The sequence below is a fragment of the Clytia hemisphaerica genome, unplaced genomic scaffold, assembly GCF_902728285.1.
Source record: "Clytia hemisphaerica strain Z4C2 unplaced genomic scaffold, Clytia hemisphaerica genome assembly, whole genome shotgun sequence".
NCBI lineage: Eukaryota > Metazoa > Cnidaria > Hydrozoa > Leptothecata > Clytiidae > Clytia > Clytia hemisphaerica.
This window is the reverse complement of record NW_027103289.1, coordinates 1,447,552-1,472,776: the sequence shown is the minus strand read 5'-3', so window position 1 is coordinate 1,472,776 and position 25,225 is coordinate 1,447,552. Positions and strand designations below refer to the sequence as shown.

Sequence of the window (25,225 nt, the reverse complement as noted above, 5' to 3'; positions counted from 1 at the left end):
GCGCGCGCTACATTTTTATGACGTAATCTTTTTTCCAACCAAAAAGGATTGAAGCCAAAAAGTGCGATTGCAGCGCGCGCAAGTGGAGACCGGCCTTTAGAGCCCGAAAACCTGGGCTCAAAACATTCGAAAAAGTCGCAAAGTGGAATAGACGTTAATTGCGTAAAAAAACGCGGGTGACGTTTAGTATAGGCTAAAGGAGATCAAACTTGATTAAATCATTTGTTTGGAAAATATTTTGCGAAACAAGTTTCTAATAATATTTACATAGTGTTTTGAACTCTCTGAAAAATGTACATTTAATTTTTGCAAAATATTCTGTTATACAGAAAAATTATTACGCCACACACTTTAATTTCCAAACACTAGAAAACTTGGGACAAGCTGGAGTTTTTACAAGCTCTTATTTGATTTGGTTGGTCGTTAAGATGTAATCAAAGAATCTTATTACTTTTTCTAAAGAACGCGTCATCTCTATCACTTTAAATGACCAATTAGTGAAGTATCTTGTAAAAACTCAAAGGCATTTCGAAAACTTCCAGATTCATCACGAACATCACTTGCATCGTATTCTAACAATTACCATGGTGATTAAGTCCCTTGAGACGTTAAATGATTTTTATATGAATAGAAAGTAGTTTTAATAAAATCGGCTGAGAATTAATCATCATGGCAAGTGATGTTCGTAACGTTATTTACGCTATGGGCAGTAGACGTGATGATTCAAAAATGTCCTTGGTCCGAAAATTTAAAGCGTGCTGTTCAGGTTAGACTACCCAACCAAGACTTCTATTAAAAGTGTGTCTTAATTTTGGGAATTAACCCTTAATAACATTAGAGTACCATAAATTAGATAAAAAATCTGAACTATAATATCATGTGTGTGAAAAAATTACGATCCCCAAAAAATACTTTCTAAAAGTGTTTTTTCATAATAGAAATAGGGTGAATTCTTAGGTGCATAATGCCGATTAAATAAAAAATGGAACATCGGTATTTTCATAGACTAGTAGTTACCAAAAGGAACACTTAGCCTTCGCGATCCAGCGCGAATGAGATAAAGTTTTCCGCTAGTCTATGGCTAAATTACAATGTTTCCAATTTTTACACATATTATTCATCTCAAAAATTTGAAATACACGCGCTAATATTACTAAAAATGTAATACCAAAAATATTCCCTGCCCGAACAGGGAGCTTTTTTCAATACAAGGAAAAAATCAAAACAAAATCGCAAAAACAAAATACAAACGAACTTGTCTCGACCTGCTGGTTGCAGGTGGGGCTAAAATCAATGAAGATGAAATTTAATATTAGTAAACTGAAAAAAGGAATCTCAAACGAATTGCAAACAAAGAAACGGCCAAAAAATAGAGAAAATTAAATAAAAAATAAGAAGATATGCTATAGAACTTCGACATTCTGTTGACCCAGGGCATCAACATCTTTAAAAGAAGATATACTTTCAGAAGACGAGCTAACACCAGACTCAATGCCACTAGACTCTTCCCTTGCATTGGGGTTAGACTGTGACGTCAAACGTTTTCGTTTCTGTAAACTACTCGGTTGGTTGCTATTGACACTCGAATCATCAACACTGAGCGAATGTTTATGATGATACCTAATACCAGATTCTTTCCGCTTGTCACGTGTGACGTCTATTGTGACATAAGGGCGGCCACGACTCTCACGCAGCAACGATTGCTCACATAAAGATGACCCACTTTTATAGTGAACCAGTACTCCAGAATCATGCTGATCTGAGCTCTCTTCGTCTGTCATGTAATCATTGTCTATTTGAGATTTTTGAAGCTGAGACGTCGTCACCTTACCTAAAGGCGGAGCATCAGTTTGCTCCCTTAAGTAACGTAGCGTGTCTCGCATCAATAGGTTCGCTTCCGGACAATCATCTATTTGTGTGTCGTCTTCGAAAGCGATACCACTTCGTCTCATTGAATGTTCTAGAAGTGGTTCTGAATCTGATAACCTTTGTACCGTATCTATAGCAGGTGTAAGTACGGGAGGCGTCGGTGATATCAGTTTACCGTTGCACCGTAATAAATAGTCTTTCGGTAGTTCAGGAACGAGACCTTCTTTGTACTGTGATAAATGAGCATGATCGTCTGTAGGCGCGCGAGATATTTCGCGTTCTTGTTTCCGTTTCCGTCGGCAATAACAAAACATCATGAACCATATGAAAGAAGTTACTGTGAACACAATAATAACCGTCATAGCTATAATGGCAACGTTCGGAGTAGCCTGTTCTCGTTCCGTTTGACTTAATTCTAGTCTAGCTGATTGAGAAGCAGAGCCGAGATCATTGGATGCGTGGCATGAATAAGAACCGACATCACGTTCATTGAAATTGTTAATCACCATCATTTGGTTGGAGAGAGTAATCGATTTGGAAGGTCGAAGCATATGGTTGTCTTTGAACCATTGAATGTGTGGACGGGGATTTCCGGAAATGATACAGTCCAGTACGGCAACAGTTCCGGGCGGTACTCGTTTGCTTTTCATTGGCCGGATGAACGACGGTTTAGCTGAAATTAACAAATTTTAAAACATTTTAAATATATATTGAAAAGTTGATTGCTATGATCAGAAAGTGAGACTTAAAGACCTAAAGAAGTTTTGCTAAATTACGTAACTTCCGCCATTATGGAAGGAAAAGGATTCACCTCTACAAATTCGAACGTTTACTTCCATGATAGCGTAAATAACGTGACTTGATAGAAAAAAATGAATAACCTCCATGTATTTGAGACAACTCCGATCAAAGGATATGAATGATGGGAGAGAAATGTGCCCGCAAAAAACAACAACAAAAAACACCTTTTTTTAATATGCCAAAAGAAAAACCATAAGGCAAATCTTTATAGTACCTTTGAAAGTCTTCATTTTAGGATTGAAGCAAAGAAGGAAGGAAGAAGCGAATCAAAGTTTCAAACGAAAAAAATTGAAATGAAGACTCTTTGCGAAGAAGGACACTCTTTATACTCATCCCAAAAGAAGTGTTATGAAGAGTTATGACACCCGTAACAACAAAAAATGACATGAAAAAACACGTCAGACACAGCTAGCAGCGAATTATAACTTTAAAACAGTGAAACTATGGCGTGACCTCGCAACATAAAAGGTCCCAAATCAAAAACAAACCCAAAATGTCAAAAGAGAGAGAGAGTTTTACGCAACAAAATATTAACATATCGTTTTCTCTTAATCACGTCCTTTTAAAGTGATGAAAAAAATATAATTTATGACGGTCTGACTGAGAGGATCCTAGCAAGTTCTTTCGATAATTTGGAGAATTAACATTCCATGTTATGTCCTAAATGATACCTGTTCAATAGACGTTCGAAAGCTTTCAGAATGAGACATCGAATAACATAAGTCAATAAACGGGCTAAACAGCAAAATTAGATGGCGCGTTAAGGGGTTTTATTTTATTGACTCAAAATTACGAAAACAATATTTGACCAGTGAAACGATTTGATTCGTTTCGGAGCAAGTAAGCTGATCTGCAAGCGTGAATTTTGTTTGACTAACGATGAAACAGAATCACTTTAATTCAAGGATTTCGTGGTCAATATCCTCACATAGGGTGAAATAAAAAAAGCAAGGAGTCACCTACCTATTACGACCAGCTGAACTGTAGCGTTCACTTTACCAGCACGACTCGACGCGGAACACGCATAAAAACCGCTATCTTCAACTTTCAAATCTCGAACAATAAAACTAAACGTCTCTTTCTCGTAGTGGATTCTCCGGTTGATCGTCGCATATTTCCACGCCGTTTCGTCACCTGTAATCTTTTTGAAGGAAATGAGTGGAGCCGGGATCCCTTCCGCAGAGCAGGGTAACCGGACATCGTCACCTGTCCGTTTAATGATTTTCGGTTGCGGGCGTTTGGAGATTGTTGGCGGCACTAAAATTAAAAAACGAAATAATACAAGGTTGAAAAATTCCAAAAAAATATTTTTTCAATAATTTGTTGGGAAAATCCCAGATCGAGAGGGATCAAAACTTCCTGAGTTTAAATTAATTACTCTGACTAAAACTAAAGGTCATAATGTTGTTGTTGTCTGGGGAAGAGGATTCAAACAAGAAAAGAGAGTACTATAACATCATAGAAAATAAAGGAATTTCTGAAATTTGATTATATTTTAAACAGGAGATATTCCTGTCGATTTTCAATTGGGTTGCAGTAAATCTTATAAGAGATTTCCATACGAATTTCTCCTGATTTCTCCCCGAAAAGGGATTCTTCTCTGAGGCACTTACCAACTATCGTGACGTTAGCTTCTTTCGAACGCCTGGAACCATAAATATTCACAGCATCACACCAATAACTTCCCCTCTCGTCATGTCTTATATCATTCAATAACAAAGTCGAAGACTTCTTGTAAAGATTCGCGCGGACGTATTGTAGCTTAGATTCCACTGTCTTACGGTGATGTACCGGCTGCCCGTCTAGGTACCAGTTGATGAGGATTAGATTTTCGACCGAGGAGGTGGCGACACATTCTAACGAGACGTTGCCGTGTATCTTGATGTATTTGGATGTTGGTTGGATAACGAATTTTGGACGAATGGTGTAGTCTTTGTTGTGTTTTACTAGAATAGAAAAATCATAAATTCAAATTTTGAAATAAGTTGAAAATTGCATCTTATTTTATCTACCGACTGAGCTACCAGGAAAAGTCGTCCTTACCACAGGTCAACTCGCTGTCCAATATAGTCATCGCGTTCTTGTTTCTCAACCATGGTGGAGATGCACAAACACCTGAGATCGATTTCTTGATCAAAGTGGTTTGTAAAGATAACCAGTCTCGAAACCAAGTGATTGAACAATCACAATCTAAGTCCCTTGTATCGATATTTCTGAGAAGAAAACAACAAGATATTTTTTATTACAATGTAAATTTGGATAAACAAAGAGATAAAGCCATGTTTTAATAAAACTGGGAGTTTGTCTGATAAAATTTTCCCGCAAAGTCCTGGTGGAATTTCAATGATTAAAGTACCGAATTACAGTGTTTGACTGAATACTATTTTCCCCCCTCTCTGTAAAACCGGAACATCGAAATGAAACACGTTATAGCAAGTTTCAAAAAGTTACGAATAGTTCGTGAGCTGGGCAAACAAGAACGTGAGTTATTGATAGGCTTGGTTTTCAAAGAGTTTACACAAGCATTACTTACAGCTCGACAAGATTTTTCAAATTAGACAAGGCGTTTCTTTCAATATATTTGATGTCGTTTCCAGCTAAGTCACTGAAGGGTAGAAAAAAAAGGGATGAAATTAATATGCTGAATAAAAATGTTACACGACATTGAATTATAATAAGTAGTAGATTTTTCGAAATTTTCTGGGTAACCATCTATAATATTCCCATATGTTTTTTATAAGAAAAAGCAAAATGGATGTTCTTAAATATTTTTGAGCTTTTGAAGTATGAAGATGTTCTTATTTTCGCCATTTGTCGAGGGTTTTTGTCCAATTTCATAAGAGTGTTAAATTATTCTTAAACCGATGTTCTTATAGTTTGCTCGTATAAAAATGTGTAATCCAAATGTGCTTTTAATTTTTGGTGCCTAAAAAGGCGTAGTATAGAATGCAAAAATTACCTCTCGAATTTCTTGATTCCAAGTAAATCAAAATAAGATCAGATTAGAACTATACAGTGTCCCCTTTCATAGAGAAATTAGAAAGGTTTGGAAAACCACTAATTAATGGGGTACTTACAGTACTTCAAGAGCTCCTAATCCAGGGAAGGAGTTTGTTGGCAATAGTAAGATCTTGTTTCGTCTGATATTTCTGTAGGAAAAGAAAAAAATGCAGATTACACTCTGTTGAGCTTTTTGAAAACCTTAGAAAATATGTGTAAGCAATTAAAACCTTGTGTAAGATAAGTAATAGCTATTGCACGGTACCAAGACCAATATGGAATATGTTTTAAAAAAAGAGATCTATCGTCAAATTTGCCAAGACTTGAGAAATATTGATTTCTTAAAGTAATACTTACAAAGTTTTAAGGTTTTTCAGCCACAGAAATACTTTATCAAATTCTTTCATGCCAACAGAGATATTGTTTGTGCTCAAGTCCAAGTATTTCAAGTTTTGAAGATACATAAATGAGTTCTCTGATAGGCTTCTAATATTGTTGTTACTCAGATTGCTACAATATAAAGAGAAAGAAATTCTTAATAATTTTTACTAAAAATCTTTTGAAGATTAGTTTTGTTGATTAGTGACAAATTGTATGTGTGATTGAACTGAAAGTTTAGCCAAGAAAACTGTCATTATCATAACTCAAGTCAATGGATGTGGGAACTTTCTTCTCAGTGGTAATCTAAATATCCCAACAAATCAAATTCTTTAAATTTTTCTGAAATTTCGCTGCATTTCGAGATGAAAGTGCCACCTGTTGAAACTTGGGACAACCTGATTTACTGAATAAACAACTTACAGTCGTGCCATTGCTTGAGTCTTGCTGAATAAATCTTTAGATGGGAATTCAATCTTATTACCAGATAGATCCCTACAGTGAAACAAAAGTAAACTTTAATTATAAATCAGTTTAACAATCAAACTATGTCGTCCCCAGAGAGGATTTACCAATTTTAATAAATTCAGTTCAACAATTACAAACACTATCAAAAAACCAAAGCCAATAATATTTCAGACAACAGTGTTATGTTCAGATGGTCTTGAGATATCGACGTTACAGTTCTGGTTTCTTGATAAAAATCTTAACTCCCCTAGGTTGTAATTTACCCGAAAACTACTTACATTTCTGTGAGTGATTCCAAGTAAAAAGCGTCATTTTTGAAAGTTTCTAACCGATTGTGACTCAAATCCCTATAAGAGAAGAATCGCATTTTGCGGAGATTAATTTTTGCAGTTTTGCCCTATTTCAGAGTAAATTTCTTTCATTTTCCTAGGGATTTTTCAAATCTTAATGACAGACGGCCAAATTTGTAATTCGCAGGTTCTAAGCTTTTATTTGAGAATTTCAAAGTTTCATTTAAGAAAATCCGTTCTAGATCAGAACTACTCACAGGAAAAAGTCATCAAATCACACCGGTGTGAAAGTGAAAATCACACGGTGTGAAAGTATACATTTCACACTGCTATCCCACGCGTGGGAATCGGTTCGTTTTTACGCCGGTGGGAAACGCTAAATCACACCCCTCAAAATCACACGTGTATAATTGAATTTCCGACGTGGTTAACGCAGGATCACACGCTTTAAACATTGAGTGCTGAATCGAACAATACACGTGTTAAATCGAAAATCCAACGTGTTAAATCGAAAATCCCACGTCGAATTTCGTACTTCAGGCCCTCTCTCCTCGCGTGTTAAATTGAAAATCCCACGTCGGATTTAGCATTTTACACTCGCTTATTTTATCGAAAACCACACGCAGAAATTTTGATTCCCCACCATAAGTTTTTGGAAAATGGCTTTGATTTGTATTTGATAAATTGTTAAATGTATTCGATCATTCGTGAGCATTGGCTCGATAGCTCCCATTCGTTCTGTCATGTACTTGCGCTACTTTGAGAATCCCGGCACTTTTGTCACAACAGTGGAGCTGCACTAGAGAGCCAATTTAATGACCTCAAACCCGTCTATCCACTGAGCCCTTGCGACGCAAGTCCATTGCGAACGAATGAGGCCGCCCTTGCGGGACGCCTCGCCTTTAGCGTTGTGTTACACACTGATCGAATACACCCTTATAATGTTATGATTTGAATGCAATCTGAACAGTTTTGGCCCAATTTTCACTTGTGGTTTTCTTTACGCATGCGTAGTACAAGGGTGGGAATTGTACCTTCCCACCGTGTTAATTTGACTTTCCCACCCGTGGGAACTAATGACTGTGATTTCTTGTTTCTATCTTGTCCTTCTACGTTTTTAGAGTTTTGTAGTGTAAGTTTTATACTTCTTGGACTATAGTTGCCAGTGTTTGACAAAGTGTTAAATTGGATTTCACACGCCGAATATTTATAGTGGACAACATACTGAAAAGTTTTATTTGCCTGCGGAAATTATATTAACACGTGTGAGTTTGATAAAGCCTTTTCAGCGAAGTTTTAAAGTGTTAAATTGGATTTCACACGCCAAACATTTAAAGTGTACAACATGCTGAAAAACTTTATTTGCCTGCGGAAATTAGAAATCACACGTGCCATTTCGATAAAGCCTTTTCAGTGAAGTTTAAAAGTGTTGAATTGGATTTCACACGCCGAATTTAAAAAAATAAAAATAACTATTTGAAAAATTCCGCAGTGTGATATCGGAAATCACACTGCCAAAACAATCACACCTTATCAGTTTATAAAATCACACGCAAAAATTGATTTTTGAAAATTACGGCGTCGGAATTTAAGTTTTCCCACCCGTGTGATCTGATGACTTTTTCCTGTGACTTCCTTTAAAAAAAGAATCAGAATTATTTACACAGAAAGAATTATTTTGTCACTTACAATTTAATCAGGAATCGAAACCACAGTTCAATAGATTTCAGCAAATTGTGATCAAGATATCTAAAAAAAAACAGGAAAGTGGTCAAATAGCTCTTGATAAAAGTAGCACCCAGAAGCAGTGCGATCCTCTTACATGAAAATCTAATGAAATAATACAGTGTGTCTGAAAAACAAGCAACATGCTGAATGGACCTACCTACTGATTAAAATCAGATGAAAATAAGAAAAAGTGACAATAATCTGTAATTCAGAATGGAAAAATAAAGCTTGTGTGTTGATTAATGTAAAATGGTAAAAAGGAATTTCCCCAAATACGAAAATCACTTAAACCATTCAGGCGGTAACAGACGAACGAACGAACGAACGAACGAACGAACGAACGAACGAACGAACGAACATGGATTAATTTATAGAACCTCCACCGGGGTACCCGAAGGTAGGTCCAAAAAGCTAGATAAATTTTTACTTACAGTTCTTTCAGGTTATTTCTTTGCACCAAAGTGATAAAATGCTCATTTGTCAGTTTTTGTAGTTTGTTGTACGAAAGAATACTAGAGGTGGAAAGGAAAAAAATCAAATATTAAAAAGCAGCATTACCCTAAACGAAAAACACATAAAGTAAGAACATGATAGTTGCTAACTCAGAGGTAATTTAAAAGCTTATATAAAACTGGTTGCTTCAGTAGTCAAACTTTTTATTAGGTCACATCGATTCTACGATTCTATTGTTCTTATAAACAAGAAAACAAAGCATAATTCATTAATTCTAATAATTTGGAATTTTTTTTACATCGTCTCTGTTGATGATAAGTGATCGAAGAAATACTTGACATAGGAAACTTCATTATTGTTCAATGCCCTAAAAAAGAAAATTACTTTGTTTTAAATGTTGAGTTGAAATAAATCAAATTTGTTGTTATAACATGGAGAAGCAATTTTGCTTTGTCTTTTTTCATCATATTCATATTTTTCTTGCAATCTTGGTAAAAAAGAAATCATGTATTATCTCTCTTCCGATAAAAAAAAACAGCTATTCATTGGTGCAGAAAACATGTTTTGGTTAGTTTAACTTTGTACAGTATCTAAACTTACAGGTACTTCAAGTTGGGAAACAGGCTGCGACTCCTTCTACGGGAACCAATCAGCTGTTTAATTTTATTGTGACTTGCATCCCTAAAATGAGACAATGATAAAAAGATTTAAACTGATTTTAGTGAAAGATTTGTGCACTGTTTTTAAGGGAATGCATGAAGTTTAAATAAAAATCTTGGGTAATTTCTCAGTTACTTCACAATCTACATCTACCAACATGCTGAAAGATCATCTAGTTAGATATAGTATTGGCTTAACTGAATCTTGAATTTTTTTTAAAACGGCGAATTTTATAAATACTAAGTTAGGGATTCATTCCAATTATACATTTTTTTACGATCTATCTAAATTTTTCAGCATAAAATCGTAGCATTTGATATTTATCATTTGATAGCTGACAATACGATAAAGATGAAAACTAAATTACTATCATTAAAGTACTATCATTAAAGTACTAATTCAAATTTTTTTTTCTTGTACACTATAAATACAGATTTATAAATTTAAGACTTACAAAGATTGAAGGTTTGGGAAGGAAGACTGAAAGATCTTGTCAATCTTCTCCAATTGATTATGACTAATAAATCTAAATTAAAAGCAAAACTACTGTTAACTTTTGAAACCAAATTTGGTTGTTGGTTAACATTGTATCTTCCCCTAAGAAGATATGGCTATCAACTTTTGTCTAGGAGGGGAATTGAATGTTTTCATCTTGATGAGGGGCTAAGCCAAAAATTTTAAATAAAGTGGGAAGAATTTAGGAGTAGAAAATGTGGGTTTTCTAGCCCTACAAGGGGGAACTAATTATTACCTGCAGGACACCATGGTTGACCTCAAGAGATAATTTTTGGCATATCAAGGCTTATCAGAATGTTAAATGAAAGTTAAATGATATTTTGTATTTTGTTAAAGGAAAGCTTACAATTTTTGTAGTTTTGTGAGTGTAGAATTGAACAATCCATCAAGATTTTCTAATTGGTTATGACTAAGGTTTCTGTAAAAGAAGCAAAATGTTCAAAACTATGGAAAATTTGACAGACACAAGATGACTATTTTAACATGAAAAGAATTGTACCCAAAAATTGTTTTCAATAATAGTTTTCATTATTATTTGATGACAAACAGGTCAGCACTATTGACTTCAAAAATAGAATGGACCATTAAAACTAACAGGAAGAGAATGTTATCTAAGGAAAACCGTTTCAATCTCTCAATGACAAATATAGCAAATTAAGAAAACAAAAAACAAGAGACCGTTTTACTGAACCAAAAACATTGTCTTACAATAACTCCAAGTGTAGAAAGCTTCCAAAGTTTTTGAGTGAAGTCAAAAGATTGTGTGATCTAGAAAGAGAATCAATCAAAAACATACATGAAGATATATAAATCAAAATTTAAAAATTGACATTAATCACCTTATTTAATTCTAATAAGGGTAATGTGACAAATTGAAATCTAGATTAGTTTTATATCTTAAGTTCATCTATCAAGTTAAGAAACAAAGCAATCATATATAACGAAAAACTATAATAAGAATAGCAAACTAAATTTCTTACTACTTACATTGATATGCTCTTCAAATTTGGAAATTTTTCAAGATTTGGAAATTCTGTCAGCTTATTGTTATCCAATACTCTAAAAAAGACAAAAAAAAAACACTTTAATAAAAGAAATCAATGGATCTTTAAAATGACTAAATTTAAATAATTGGAAAGATATTTTTTTCCTGCAAATCTAATGAAAAATTCAAGCAGATTGCCTAAAGCAAACTATATTCTGTAGCATGGATACTTCTGTAGGATCTATTATTCTCCAAAATTATGCTTTTGATTTTTTTCAAAATTTAAATTCAAAAACAATCGAAAATTAATATTATTGAAAAGTGTTTGATATAAATCAGAAAGGAATCTGATTTTTGATATAATTGTTACTCATATTTCAAATCAAATTAGAATATTTTGCGTGGGAAAATTGATGTGGCAAAAACTTTGTGGGTTCTTTTTTTAAAAGCAGAAAGCTTAAACTAGTGATGAATTCCTATTTAGAAAAAAAACATGCTTTATGGTATTCAATAAAGGTTGTTGTTCGAGGAGAATTAAGTTCTTAAATCAGTTACTATAGAGATGTGTGTATGATCTTACATTGATTGCATATTAAAAGCATTAAAAAAGTAGTAGGGAAATGAATTAAAATTCATCAACAGTTTTATACAGAAAGCAATTTGACATTTTTCTATTCTACCTCTTTAGAATCATTAATAATACAAAGGGGGTTTATTATATAGGAACATTGCTTGATATCTTTTTTGGATGTAAAATGAGATCACAGTTTCCTTGCTATTCATGTTATAAAAGAAGTTCATTTTTGCTTTATTTTTATTATAGAGTATATTAAAAATTTCACAAGTGACAAAAGAAGGGCAGAGCATTCAATGAAAAAATCTGCATTTCATAGACCAGGCTAAAAATCTTAGATATACATGTTATATTCATTGTTCTTGTATTCTAACCTTTATAAGGCTGTAGAAAATCAAAAGAAAAACATACGTGTGTGACACTGATTTTATAAGAATTCTTTTTCCCTTTATTTATCAAATCATAACAAAAACATTTAGAGTGTGACGAGCAACAGAGCTCTTTGACATTTCCTACTGTTTAGCATGGTATAAAACTCTCACTGAATACCTGACATAGTTATCATAATAAAAGAACTCTATAACGGAAACTGTGATGCCTACAAAGGTATTTCAGATGCAGATATAAAGCAAGAGAGAAGAGAGAGAGAGATTTATAATAAGAAATGGGAAATATTAAAATAATGATTCATGTCCCAAATACTAAATAAAAGCATACATTTTATTATCACCAAAATATCTTAAAATCTTAAAGGATTTAAAAACTTAAGTAGACTTAAGATACCCAATTTTTTGTATTTATAAATAAATAAATTTATAAATGATCAATTTTGATAATTACGAAACAAGGATCTTTCAAGTATTTAAGAAAATGAATTCTCCTAATTGAAACAAATTACTTATCCAAATTAGGTGTAGGGCAATCTTCAGTTATTGGAGGCACGTGTAACTCAGCTTAGAAAATTATTTCTGAAGATTTGATGCAATTAGTCACAGAAATTCAAGCATGTATCTCTTTGTATCTGGATATGCTAATTTTTAATACACATCTTATTCCTAAAACAGCTGAAGCGAAAAGGGGTGGCTTTTTTATTAATATCGCGCATCATTTACACATGACTAACTTGTTGAAATTTTGAAATTCTTTGAATTCAAAAGTTTTCTTACCAACTTTTAAAAAACTTTGATCATTTATTCAACAAAAAGATGATTCAGTGTTTCAGTTTTCACAACTCCTCTTGAGACAAAGGGCAAACATTTATTTTGAACTCAGGCTGGGGTTGACAAAATAATCAGCATGCCTTTATTCTTTAAAAATTAAAAGAATTGTGATAATTTTTGCAAAATTCACATAGGACAAGGATGGATTGTATAAAAGCTCATAGCATCATTGGGGAGAAAATAATTTAAGCTTGCATAGAGCAATTTGAGTTTTGAAAATAGAATTTCTCATGCAAACTCATCATGAACTGTTTTAACAACAGGCTTTTTACTGATAACCCTTTAAAATTTTTCCTTAGTACAGTCTTTAGAAAAACCCACCCAGAGCCCAGTTCCTTTTTGAGTAATGAAACAGGACATTTATCATGCAGAAAACACAGTTGGTATTTTACAATGCAAAGACCTCAGAATCTATTTTATAAGGCTTTTTCTCTAGTTCCATTTTTGATATAGGTTACTGACAGTGCTATTGGGAATTCAAAATGAATTGCTAAAAAATAGAAAAAGATTAGGGAAAAGGGAGAAAAATACTGTTCAATAAATCAGTTAAATATTTAATTACAGAGCTATAGATATGCTAAAATGAATTATTATAGAAAGAAGCAAGAAAAATTATTATTTCCAAAAGAGAGGGGAAAAGATGAATATATAATAGTAATATGTTTCAAAAAAAGACTTTCACAGAAAAACACTGTAACTGAACCTGGGGAAGTTTCATTATTTGATCTGCTATCTTTTAAGTCCCGACAAGAATTTTAAGGAAAAATACTGGAATTGTATATAAATAAAGTTTTACATTCCATGCTTTTGCAAGGTTAGGGTAGAAAAATGATTTTTTAAATGTGCAATTCAATGACTAAAGCATTATTAAAGGACTCAATTTTCTTTAAGAACAGAATCTGTAACAGATTTTGTTATAATCTTATTTTCCACTTTTGGAGATGTTTCAAGATAGAAGATAAGAGATACAAAAAACACTAAAAAGGTTAATAAGAAACATAATAAATCAACTGTAATTGTTGGAAAGTATCTTCCCTGAGAATATTTTAAAATGTCCTTGTTTAAAAAAAGAGAGAACTCACATATAAAACCTATCAATCATAAAGTTACTTTTAGAGTAGACTTTTGAAAAGAAATGAGATTTTCTCTTCAGACATGTACAGTAAAACCACAAATCTTGAGACAAAAAAACAACAACTTAAAGAAAAGTTTGTTATAACCTTCACACTTTATTTATCAATTAGAAAGCTTTAAATATAATCAAGGCATGAAGAAAAACTTGGCTCTAACAAGGATTCAGGACCCTCTTTTTTAGACTAGTATCATCAAGCTAACCACACGGTTTACTCTTTCTAAATTCAGACAACAGATAAAAAGACAAGTCCAACTAAACCATTCATCATCCCAAAATATTCATATGAGAAAAAGATAAGATTGTCAGAAAGAACTGATAAGATATTTGAAAAGAGAAAAAAAGTCAATCTTTAAAAGACGTGACAGAATCAATTAGTCAAACTCAGTTATCATAAATCTCTTCTTGTGCACACATAATATTATATTGATTAGGAGAGAGGAAACATTTAATCACTCATTTACTGTTGACATTTAATGTTATAATTAGGAGATTGGCATAGAGATTATAATAACTGGCGAAACATGTTTGTAATTGTTTGTAATCATTCAACAAGGCACTTAAAGCACTTAAAACTAACAAATGTTGTTTATTTTCTTATGATCCAGTTTGGCTTAAAAGCTTGATCAAAGCAAACAAGGAAATCATTGATTGTGGTTAACAAACCTCAGACAGAAGCTATAACAGAAAAAAAGCCACACAGCTTACATATGTTCTATGTTGGTGGGAAAAATTGTCGATTCAAACACAGTCATGTTCAGCTTTGTGCAGTCCAGTGTTTTCTCCTTAATTGTACATGATCTTTCTGCGCGGACTCCATCATTTGGTTGCAGCACATTGAAAATCAATATCACCACATAAATAAAGTTATAAATATCCATCTTTGTTTTTTTTCATTCTCTCACCAAAGATTTGACGATCTCATATTTTTAATGAATAACTCTTTTACTCAAACTTTTTTAATAATTTGAATTTTGTTTCTAACTGTAAAAAAAAAAAACCAACAAAATGATTTCCAGTGTGTTGTTGTGATAGCAAGATAGTGTTGAGAGAAATATAGTGTTGAATTTCCAATTATTTTTTCTTTCCCTCCTCTCTCCTTATTTTATCACATCACACAACAACACATGAAGCTACACTAAAACTGAATCACACACAAAACTGCAAAAACAAAACTTCAATTTTTTATGAAAATACAGTAATATTTTGGATTGTAAATTCATAAAGTTTAACTTGAATGTATGCTGTAAAAATATCAACTCGACAAGGTTTACAAAAGTATTGTGCTTCTTTCTTGTTATTCTATCTCAAAACACACTACCCATCATAGAAATGTTTTCTTTCGGTACAAAAATTGTCACCTCGCTGTGATCCAGTGTTTTCATCTCGACCATTTTTGTGACCCGGTTCAAAGATGAATACAGAGCTGGCCATTCATACAAAAATCGTATTAAACACTTTTCTTAAACTTAATTGTTTAAAAAATCATTGCTTTTATCATTAAATGTTAAATCCATTTCAAGCTAATTATATCATCAAATATCAGATGTCCTTTTATTAGTAATGTTCTATTTCATTTATAAGAACATTTGTCAAAAGTGATTACAAACACTTTTTAGTTTTATAGGCCATCCGAGTAGAAACTCAAACTCTCCCGGTCGAACAGTCCAACCAGCACTCTTTTCAAAAAAAATTTTAAAACATGTAGAGAAACTATTAATTAATATTTCAATACATTATTCAAAAATAAACTTTTGAGCTATTATGGATGGTTTCTATCAGCTAATCACATATATAATCCAGCTTGATCGATATTTGCGTTTAACTTCCATTTCTAGACTTCAAACTTAACTTCACTTACTTCACCATTCTAAACTTAAAATATAAAACTTTAAACTTTAAACATACAATCTTACATTTTTGGAGAAAGAATATATTCTATATAGGCAAGTTCCATAATAACTACTCAACAAGCAGATATACATCTACTTGTCATTTCATTCGTTTATTCTTTAAAGGGACATAACAGTACTTGCGAAATTTGTAAACAAACTGTATGCAGCAGATACAAAATCAAAACAAATGTCACATGTCAAAATAAAAAATCAAACCAAATATGGCTAATTTTGATTGTTCAATTGTTTTACAAGTTTGTTTTGGACACGTGATTTTAATTGTTCTCTTTAATGACACGTGGTTCACGCAATGTTTACATTTTACTACTTTAATGTCCCTTTAAATTCCTATAAAATAAACGAAATCCCTGGAAATTCATCAGCCCAACTCCTCATTCGAGGCCATTCGACTCGACTCTTCGATGCTACACCTCGTGCTTTCGTTCTGTTTGTTTACATTTTGAGGCCGCCATTTATAAATTGAAACATTCGAATCTTCAATTCGAACGTTTTGCAACACTCCTATTGGAGGAAATTCCCGAAATGTTGCATCGACCAATGAAAGCTCATAACATTTTCCCACGCTCATGGAAAATAAAGATAAATTGCAAAGAAGAAAAAAGGAAAAAAATGTATCAGCAATGACATCATTGAAAGTGCGCGTAGTGGTTCCTTAAGGCCGTTTTATTTTTCCATTCGGCGGAAATTCCGCTCGCAAAGGTTGAAAAGTTCTCTAGAGAACTACAAGACCTCTACAAAACCGCAGGAAAGTATCTAGGAAGAGCACAAATCCGTTAGTGGATGCCAGCAGCCTAGTATCCGGGGTCTGTGCAGTCTTATCGGCCCTTTTTACACCGGCCCTTATTGGCGTTATTTTTTGGCTCGTGGCGTAATAAGGGCCGGCGTACTTACGTACTTACCAGGGGGTATAGCCATTTGCGTACGCTTGCGTACAGGGGGAGCGGGTACTCGATTTTCGATATTTTAGTGCGTACGTACTATGTGGACGGCCCCTAAAAGCGGCGTTGACTTTTTTATATCATTATTTCTCAATTTAAAGGATTTTAGGTATAATTCGAATTATCCATTGTTTTACTCCATTTTTAAAACATCAGTGAAATATCTAATATATTTAAAAATCAGTAATTTTCGATGGAATTTTCAACAGTTGGCGTTTTTAACGGCCCTAATTGGCGTAAGCCCAAAATTGGCCTCTTGCGGAATAAGGGCCAGCGTGAAAAAGGCCGATAAAATAGTTATAAATTTCAGAAGAATTGTAAAAAAATCAGTGCTAATGATATAATCTGTTCCAGCCAATCTTTTACCCAGAGCCACTTTGCACCACATACTGTTTTTCTTGAGCGCTATCAGCAAACCAAGTGACTGGTTCGAGTTTGAAGTTCGACACGAGGATCATGTGATTGAGACACGCCCGATAAAATTATTTTAGTACGTCGCCACAGGTTAAATTTTAGAGAAAGTGATAAACTGGGATGGTCACCTTTTTGTACTCCCTCACTGTAAACCCCAACGTAATCTCCATTAATCGATCTTACATACTCAAACGAATTATACTCCAGCCCTTGAACACGACTCATCACCTCATCAAATTAATCAAAAAGGCAGTATATATATTGTCTGTATGCACGGAAAAACTCAAAATTTCATGTTTCGATAACTTTTCATGTTCCTTTGTTTACCCACTGTTCCTTCATTTAATATTTGGCTAGAACTCAATATTCAAAGGATAGGACCTTCCAAAACGAGTGTAGAGTATATATTAAATTGCTACTAGCGCAGCAGCGAGAAATATATCACTGACCCCGAAAATTATTTCTGACCATATATTTCAGGGACGCTAAAACATAGATGTTTTAAAAAGCTTGCCAATAAACTAGATGTACAAGAAACTGAAAATATCTTAAGTTAGACCCCCAAGTGCCAAGAAACGAAAAGTTGGCAAACAGAAAAGGCTCCAACCCCAAAAACTAAACCTAAACGAAGCACACTGAAAACAAAGTACTAAAAGACATACAGGATACGAAATTCCAACAAAGAACTTAAGCACGTACACAAACATAAGAAAATACTTACTAAAATACTCTAGTACTTTCGCCTCACCCTCACAACAGTCCTCACAACATACAACAGTTCAATAAACGACATTCAGGAATAACATTTCAAAACGCCTACAAAAATTCAATTAAGTGACGTCACAATACAAATTCGCAAGACAAAGACAATATACATATAACAAGACAATAGACGCGCCCCGTCAATAATCGACTCTTTGAGAGACTGAATTTCGAAAATCTTCTCTATTTTTCGACGTTTTTGCCACCCTTAGAGAGACTAATTCACCCAAATCGCCCCTTCAAATTGTCGTCCAAATTTCAAAAATTTAGGAGAGTTGATTTATGATTTTGGCAATTTTAGAATCCTTACATAGACCATAGACTGAATTGCGTTTTAATGGTTTTTTAGCCCTTTGAGGGAATTTCGGGAGTGTGAAAAAGGGACCCTTATGGCTCGCACATACCCGGCATCCATTTTGCCTAAGTACCCCCCCCTCCCCGAGAGGTGCACAAAACATTGAGATAAATATAAAATATACGTTACGGAGGAGAACCACATACTCCCGCGTAGAGTGGAGGTCTACTCGCACTAATGTGGGAACATATAATAAGTAAGACTGTTCCAAAACGAGAATCAAGAAGGGATTTTGAAAAAAACGTGTTTGTAGGTGTTTACCTCATCGATTTCAATGATTATGGTTACTCTCGGGTACCTAATAGCCGTCCCCCCGCTAATTAATTTTTCGAAAATTTTCCACCCAGGACATTCTTATTCCAACCCCCCCCCTGCTTATTAATTTTTGAGATTTTTTCCATTCCCCCTCCCCCGCCTATTAGGTACCCAAGAGTACTGTGCCTTCAACACTACAAAGCTTTCGATATAACATAATGTTATCTGACACTCAGATGCAAAAATTTTAATCCGACACGCTAAAGCTCTGAAAGTCGGAAAAAAATTCAACATCTGGAAGGTTTTTTTTTGCAGCGGAATGCCTGGTAACCCAGCCCTCGTTTTCAGGGAATTGGCGGGTCCAACCGAAATATTATTAGCTTTACGCACAAGGGTAGTTGAACCCGACTGGGGATGCGGCTCATCAAAGGCCGACTATCATTCCTCTCCGATGGGAGATTGGCTCGCTCCTTTAGAGCTTTAGCGTGGGCGGTCGCCAATCTGCCATCAGAATATCAGATAAGGCATAATGGGGCAACGTTACCTGGAAAATGTTCGTTCAAAAAATCGGGAAAAGCTAAGAAAGATACAAAATCCCTGTTTATAGTAATGATTACGTCACTCGAGATCATAACGTCAGATTTCATTTGTTCCTGGACTTACATTGCTGTTTACCTTTGTAACCTCAGATTTCTTATAGCGTATTGTTTTCAGAAAGTTTGTCTTCGCATTGAACAAGACCAGCTCGTCAGTAATGTAAATAAAGCCTATAAACGCGTGGACCATGTTTGGTACGTGGCCTAGAAAAATTGTCCAATAGAAATAATATTACAATAAAAATTAATTGTGTTCTTGATAAAATTAATTAACAATAATAATTGAATTATAATCTAGAAATTTGAATAAAATATTAAAATCTAAGGAAATAATTGAACAAATTATAACAAATAAATAAAATTAATAGTGAGGTCTGTTAGCACAAAAATACTTCAGAGGGTGATAAAGCATGAAATTTGGCACAGATAATCCTTAGAAGGTTTAAACCTTAATTTCAAACAGTAACACCTAATTTTGCCACCTGGCCACCTGCCAGATGACGTCATCAGGTGGCTGGGCAAAAAATTATTTTTTTGAAAATATTCAAAATCTGATGATTCCAGCGGAAAGAGCATGATATGCTAATGAAAATCGAGGTATAAAACAAACATTTTCCTATCAAAAGTTATGACGTCATCAAGCCTTTCCAGGCAAAACCTAAAAATCCCGTAATAACGGAACTAGTTGATCGAATTTGGTGTTTTATGCATGAATCCATGTCAAAATTCGAAGTTCCTTCTGTTTTCATGCTTTTATCACTATCTGAAGTATTCTTACGATTTTATGTGCTACCAGACCTCACTATAAATACATGTGAAAACCAAACACTACTTTGGGCGTAAAAACTTTCGCGAGCAGAAACTTTCGCGAGGACGAAAAATCGCGAAATTCACGAATTTAACGGAAAAATATTTTTCGCGAGCATAAACTTTCGCGAATCAAGACGAAAAATTGAGAATTTTTACATGAAAAAATGGCTTAACTTCTTGGATTGGCTTGAAACATTTGTCCTTGGACTTATTAGTCTTTTAGCAGGCTAAAAAGTGTCATAAAAGCTGCATTTTATTTAAAGTTTGAAGTTTTACAAATTTTCTATTTTGTCACGAATTTTTCGCGAGCATAAACTTTCGCCAATGGCCCCTCCAAGAATTTTCAAAGACATTTACATTTACTTTCGCGAAAAGGGTCAAAATTCGCGAAAATCGCGAAAGTTTCTGCTCGCGAAAGTTTGTACGCCTAAAGTACACTCTTTTTTTATAAGAACCAGTAGATTTTTGTTGAGGCTTGGCTGTTCTTATTTTTTTTGCACTTCGAGCCTCAAATTATTCTTATTCCATTCTTATTTATAGGGTGAAATTGAGCTATTTTAGGCTTTATACCAAATTTTTACTACTTGGATCCCTAAATTGCTTGAATTTTGAGTAAATTCCAGGCTCAGGCTTCTCCAGGCTCATTGTTCTTAAATTGTTTTCATTATTTGGCGATTTTGAGCCTCATTGTTCTTAGAAAAGAAAAAGAGTGTAGCCGAAAATTAAATCTTACACTACCAAAATAAGATCAACCTTCAATGGCCAATGCAATCAAAATAGGTTTTTCCATACCAACGACCAAGCAGATTTGAAATCTTTTGTAATGATTTCCGTTGACCGCTGGTTCTTAATTATAAGGAAGTTTTATGAATATCAGATGACGTCATTAGGTGGCTGTGCAAAAATAATTTTTTTGAGAATATTTAAAATCTGATGGTATCACATCAGCGGAAAGATCATAAAATTTAATGAAGATTCGTAGTATTGAAAATTTAAAAAATGCTAAAAACTTGATCAAGTTACTAGTATGGCCAGGAAATTTGAAAATTTATAATAAAAAACTTCTAAAGCACATTTAAAATCTGATAAAATGTAGTTTGATAAAAACCTTACATCGGGGGACGGAAAATAAGGATGCAAGGATATCGAAAATCTTTTGAAAAACCGTTATGAGTAGGGAAAGGTTTTAATGTCAAAGGAGTTTATTTGATGCAATGTGAATAAAACACGTGACCAGGGTGAGAATGAAATTGAAATGTCAAGGGGTTCATTGAAAAAATACCATATCCTCACCATCCCCCCCCAACTCCCTCTATAAACGGATTTTTTTCGTGGAAAAGCCCATTATTTGTTTAAAAAGTTTAGTAGCTATTTCAGTGACGAGGTTTAGAAAGCATCCCTCTCACAAAACAGTAATTTCGAAAACCCCTCATTCCTTTTCAATGCGCCCTTAAAATACTTGACTAAATTCCATGCTATTATCCAAACTGTTTTCATCACTTTCAATCAAACTCAACGTTGAATCGTTATCCTCTTCACTTTCGGACACTGTATCATCTTCATCTCCGGACGAAATATTGATGACGTCATCATTTTGAACATTTCGTTCAGCTACATCATAACTGGGATTTTCATTAACGGAATGGCCAAGCTCTGTTTTATTACCAAATTTTCCTGTTTCATTGAAAACGGAATACTGTACGGTCCTATTTGAATTATTAGTCGAATTAACAGATATTGATTCAGAATCACATTCGACAACCGTTACTCCAGCGCTTTTAACTGGTTTACTCGGTGATCGCTTTCGTCGTTCAATTTCGGCATTTGAAGGTTCAATACGATTGGTTTCATCTTCAGTAATTTCCGTATTTGTTATAGCGTTCGAGTAGTCTTCAGTTGACTGCGAAAAATTCTCTTCCGAAAAATCTTCAATCACTTGAGAGAACTGTTCTATTATTCGACGAGGAGAATTGTGTGAATATCTTATTGTTTTCTGAGAATCATCGTTGATCTTCTTCGGCGAATGATCACTATACGAGTTCTCACTAGCCTCCTCGATTGGAGATGATCTCTGCGTGGTATTAGAGTCTAGCGATTTTTGATATGTTCCTTGTGACCGCAGACTATTAGTTTGTTTTCTATCAACAACAGAGCATTCACTGTCCTCAATAGCAGAGAATTCACTGTCCTCGATTTGAGAAGATCCTTGAGCTGTTGTTCTCGTATCTCTGAAATATGGGGTCTTACATTTCTTTGGTGATTGTTCGGTGTAGGAATTTTCACTGTCTTCGATTTGTGACGACCTTAGAACGCTTTCTACAGTGTTTGTTTTAGCTTTACTTTCATTTTCACCACACTGAGAGTCTTCCTCGATAATTTGAGATGTCCTTTCAATAATTGTACAAAAAGGATTTTCCAAAATATGACTTTTATCCTGATTTTCTTCTAAAGCGTTTTCAACAAATGTTATAGGTACGGTTTTAAAATCATTCTTTTTGGATTTATTTTCAACTTGGTTACGAACATTCATAGGTTGTGCTTCATGGGGAGCATAATACCTTTTTTCAGCTTTTGTCAATGTTTTTTGTTGATTTGTTGATTTTGGTACTACCAAGTCTTGTGTTTCTTCGACAATTTGACGGCCCTCTTCGACAAAAACTATACCAGGTTCCTCTTTATCTTTTCTCTTTGGGGATGGACCAGCACGCTCGATTCTGTGAATAGGAGACTTTGATAAAGAAGAAACATCTTCTTCACGTTGTTTGAAGGGAGAATTTACCTTTCCTGTTTTGGTAGGATTTTCTTCTAGTCCTTTGGAAGGTGAGAATGATTGTCTGTCATCAAGGTTCTCAGATCTGGTGACTACAACGGTGCTAGATGTTTTGAGTGAAGCTACCTGGTCACAGGCTGAATCCTCTAAAGACGTTATTTTCTTTGAACTCCTGCTCTCATCCAGACTAAGTCTTTTAGACGAGGTGACCATTCTTTCGTTTGTATGGTTTAGATTCGACGCACTCGAACGTTTCTTTTTGCGTCTGGCGGGCGGCGGACTGAACAATGGGCTGGTGTTTTTCATCTGTGGCGGTGAAGTTACTAGATAAATAAAAGTTTTTATTTTTCAAGTGGTGGATAGTAAATGGAGGATTTCCATTTTTCAACGCACGGCAAAGTTGATGGCCACTCGACTAGCTTATTACACAAATATTACTAGCCAAGTATTCAACGGGTAGCTCAGTCGGTAGAGCATTTGCCTTACAATCTAAGGTTTGTGGGTTCGATCCCCGGTCACCGCCAACTAAGCGGATGAGTAGCTTTGATTTGGGTAATCTGATCTAAGCGGTAAGTTACTGGGAGCTGAGAGTAGGTGTGGCGCTCCACCTCAGCATTCGATCTCCCAGGTCTAGCGCAAATAGAAAAGATATAGACTCCCTCACTCCCGGCTCCGCCGACAACCACCAGATGAATATACTTACTACTTACTTACTATTCAACGGCCTTGAAATTAACACGCACAAAATTAACACGAATTTTATTTGCTTTTGCAAGGACATCACTGATGGTTTTAATTAAGGGGTTTTTTATTAACACGAAATTTTTCAATTCGTGTTAATAAAATGACAAGTGATATTCGTGTAATAAGGCATATACAGTGTGTCCCGGGAAAGCAGACATTTTATATCAAGTAAAATCCACATAACTTATGCCAAATTCTATGACTTGTGTACTCAATATTTCAATCTTAAAAACCTATTCAATCATCTTGGGGAAATCTGATATCTATTGGGTCATTCCATTTTATAGCTATACAGGGGGTTGAACGAACATTTCCTGGGGGTAAACCGAGAAAAATTTCCAGGGGGTGTTTATTCACTTTCCCAAGGGGGTAAAAAGTTATTCTAAAATTTCCAGGGGGTAAAAGTCTAGTTTTAGTTTGTCACTTTTAAGGTATGAAAAGAAATTTCCCAAGGGTATTTTTGCAAATTTTTTCATTTTCCTAGGAGGTAAATGATCCTAATTACATGGGGGATAGAATATTTATTGATTGATGATAAAATTTAAAGATATGAATTCATAGAATGTTTGAAGTGAAACAAAGAAACTTTCTAAAGAAACTCAACCTACTTTTAACTGGTTTTGCTCTCTCAAGACCTTGTTTCCAAGTTGTATTTTCTTCAATAGGTAATGACCGTTCAAGATTTGTTTGTGTACTATCATCCATAGTTTCGTTTTCTTTGCATTGTAAGTCTTGCAATCTTAAAAAAAATTCAAAGCAAGGTACCATTACTCTGATAAAAGAGTATGGGGAGTGTGCTAGGCATTGCATGTGGTGGGGTGACGATATTTATAGGCTCAACACCTGCAAAGATGTATGTCCTCCCGTGTAGTTCAAGTATCGTATTCTATACACCAATAACTCGCGAGCGCAGGGTTAGCAGTGTCTGGTAAGCGTGGTAATTTCCCTATCCTAGGGTATGTATCTATCCAGGGATAGGGCCCGTTCCGGATGGTTCACTTCTCTCTCTTTTCTTCTCTCTCTTTTCTTCTCTTCTCGTCTCTTCTCCCAAACAAGGATTAACTCTCGGACCTAATCGAAAGTTGACTTATGGGTGCTTGCGAGGGCAACGATAGAATCATTGGTTATATTTTGAATAAACTGGTGGAATCATTGGCGTTGATGTTTTTAACGGTGGAATCGATGGTGCTGATTGACAGTCAAGGAAATCCCTCAATTGCGGTAGTAATTTTTTATATTTTCACATTTTCACATTTTTCATGTACCGAAATTGCAGTATATACAAGAAACAAAATTTAACATTCAAGGTGAAAACAGACAATTTTTTACATATTTGATCATATCTTTTTAACGTACAGACGAAATATTTTTTTCGTAGATCAGATTATTTTAATAAAGACAAGCTTTCTTCTCAGACAATTTTTTACAGTCTTGTTTATCATTATCAACCAGCACAATATGTACTCGTTATAAGCCTGTATAGGCTGACCACAAATGAAAACTACCGCAATTGCAGTATACTGCAATTGAGGGAATTCCCTGACTGATTGATGCTTCAAAACTAATGCTAGAATCAATGCTAGAATCAATA

The 25,225-nt window shown here is 34.4% G+C and overlaps 2 protein-coding genes across 2 annotated transcripts in view; both read right to left on the bottom strand.

The window, feature by feature from the left end:
* Positions 1–213: 213 nt before the first annotated feature.
* Positions 214–15,058, bottom strand: LOC136809838 (leucine-rich repeats and immunoglobulin-like domains protein 2). The gene is made up of 18 exons (XM_067066396.1): positions 14,783–15,058; positions 11,151–11,222; positions 10,872–10,931; positions 10,510–10,581; positions 10,102–10,173; positions 9,588–9,668; positions 9,286–9,354; positions 8,966–9,046; positions 8,496–8,555; positions 6,795–6,863; positions 6,472–6,543; positions 6,028–6,180; positions 5,748–5,819; positions 5,204–5,275; positions 4,714–4,883; positions 4,284–4,616; positions 3,634–3,927; positions 214–2,542 (listed from the first exon to the last, which is right to left on the bottom strand). Exons 1-18 carry the CDS (start codon positions 14,953–14,955, stop codon positions 1,404–1,406), a joined length of 3,114 nt encoding a protein of 1,037 aa, XP_066922497.1. The 5' UTR covers positions 14,956–15,058; the 3' UTR covers positions 214–1,403.
* A 6,512-nt stretch (positions 15,059–21,570) lies between these two features.
* Positions 21,571–25,225, bottom strand: part of LOC136810194 (uro-adherence factor A-like) — a 44,873-nt gene continuing 41,218 nt past the window's right edge. Inside the window, exons 14-15 of the mRNA XM_067066766.1 lie at positions 24,243–24,373; positions 21,571–23,213 (exon numbers count right to left, since the gene is read on the bottom strand). Of these exons, the coding sequence (XP_066922867.1) occupies positions 21,571–23,213; positions 24,243–24,373 (1,774 nt within the window). The remainder of the gene's footprint in view (positions 23,214–24,242; positions 24,374–25,225) is intronic.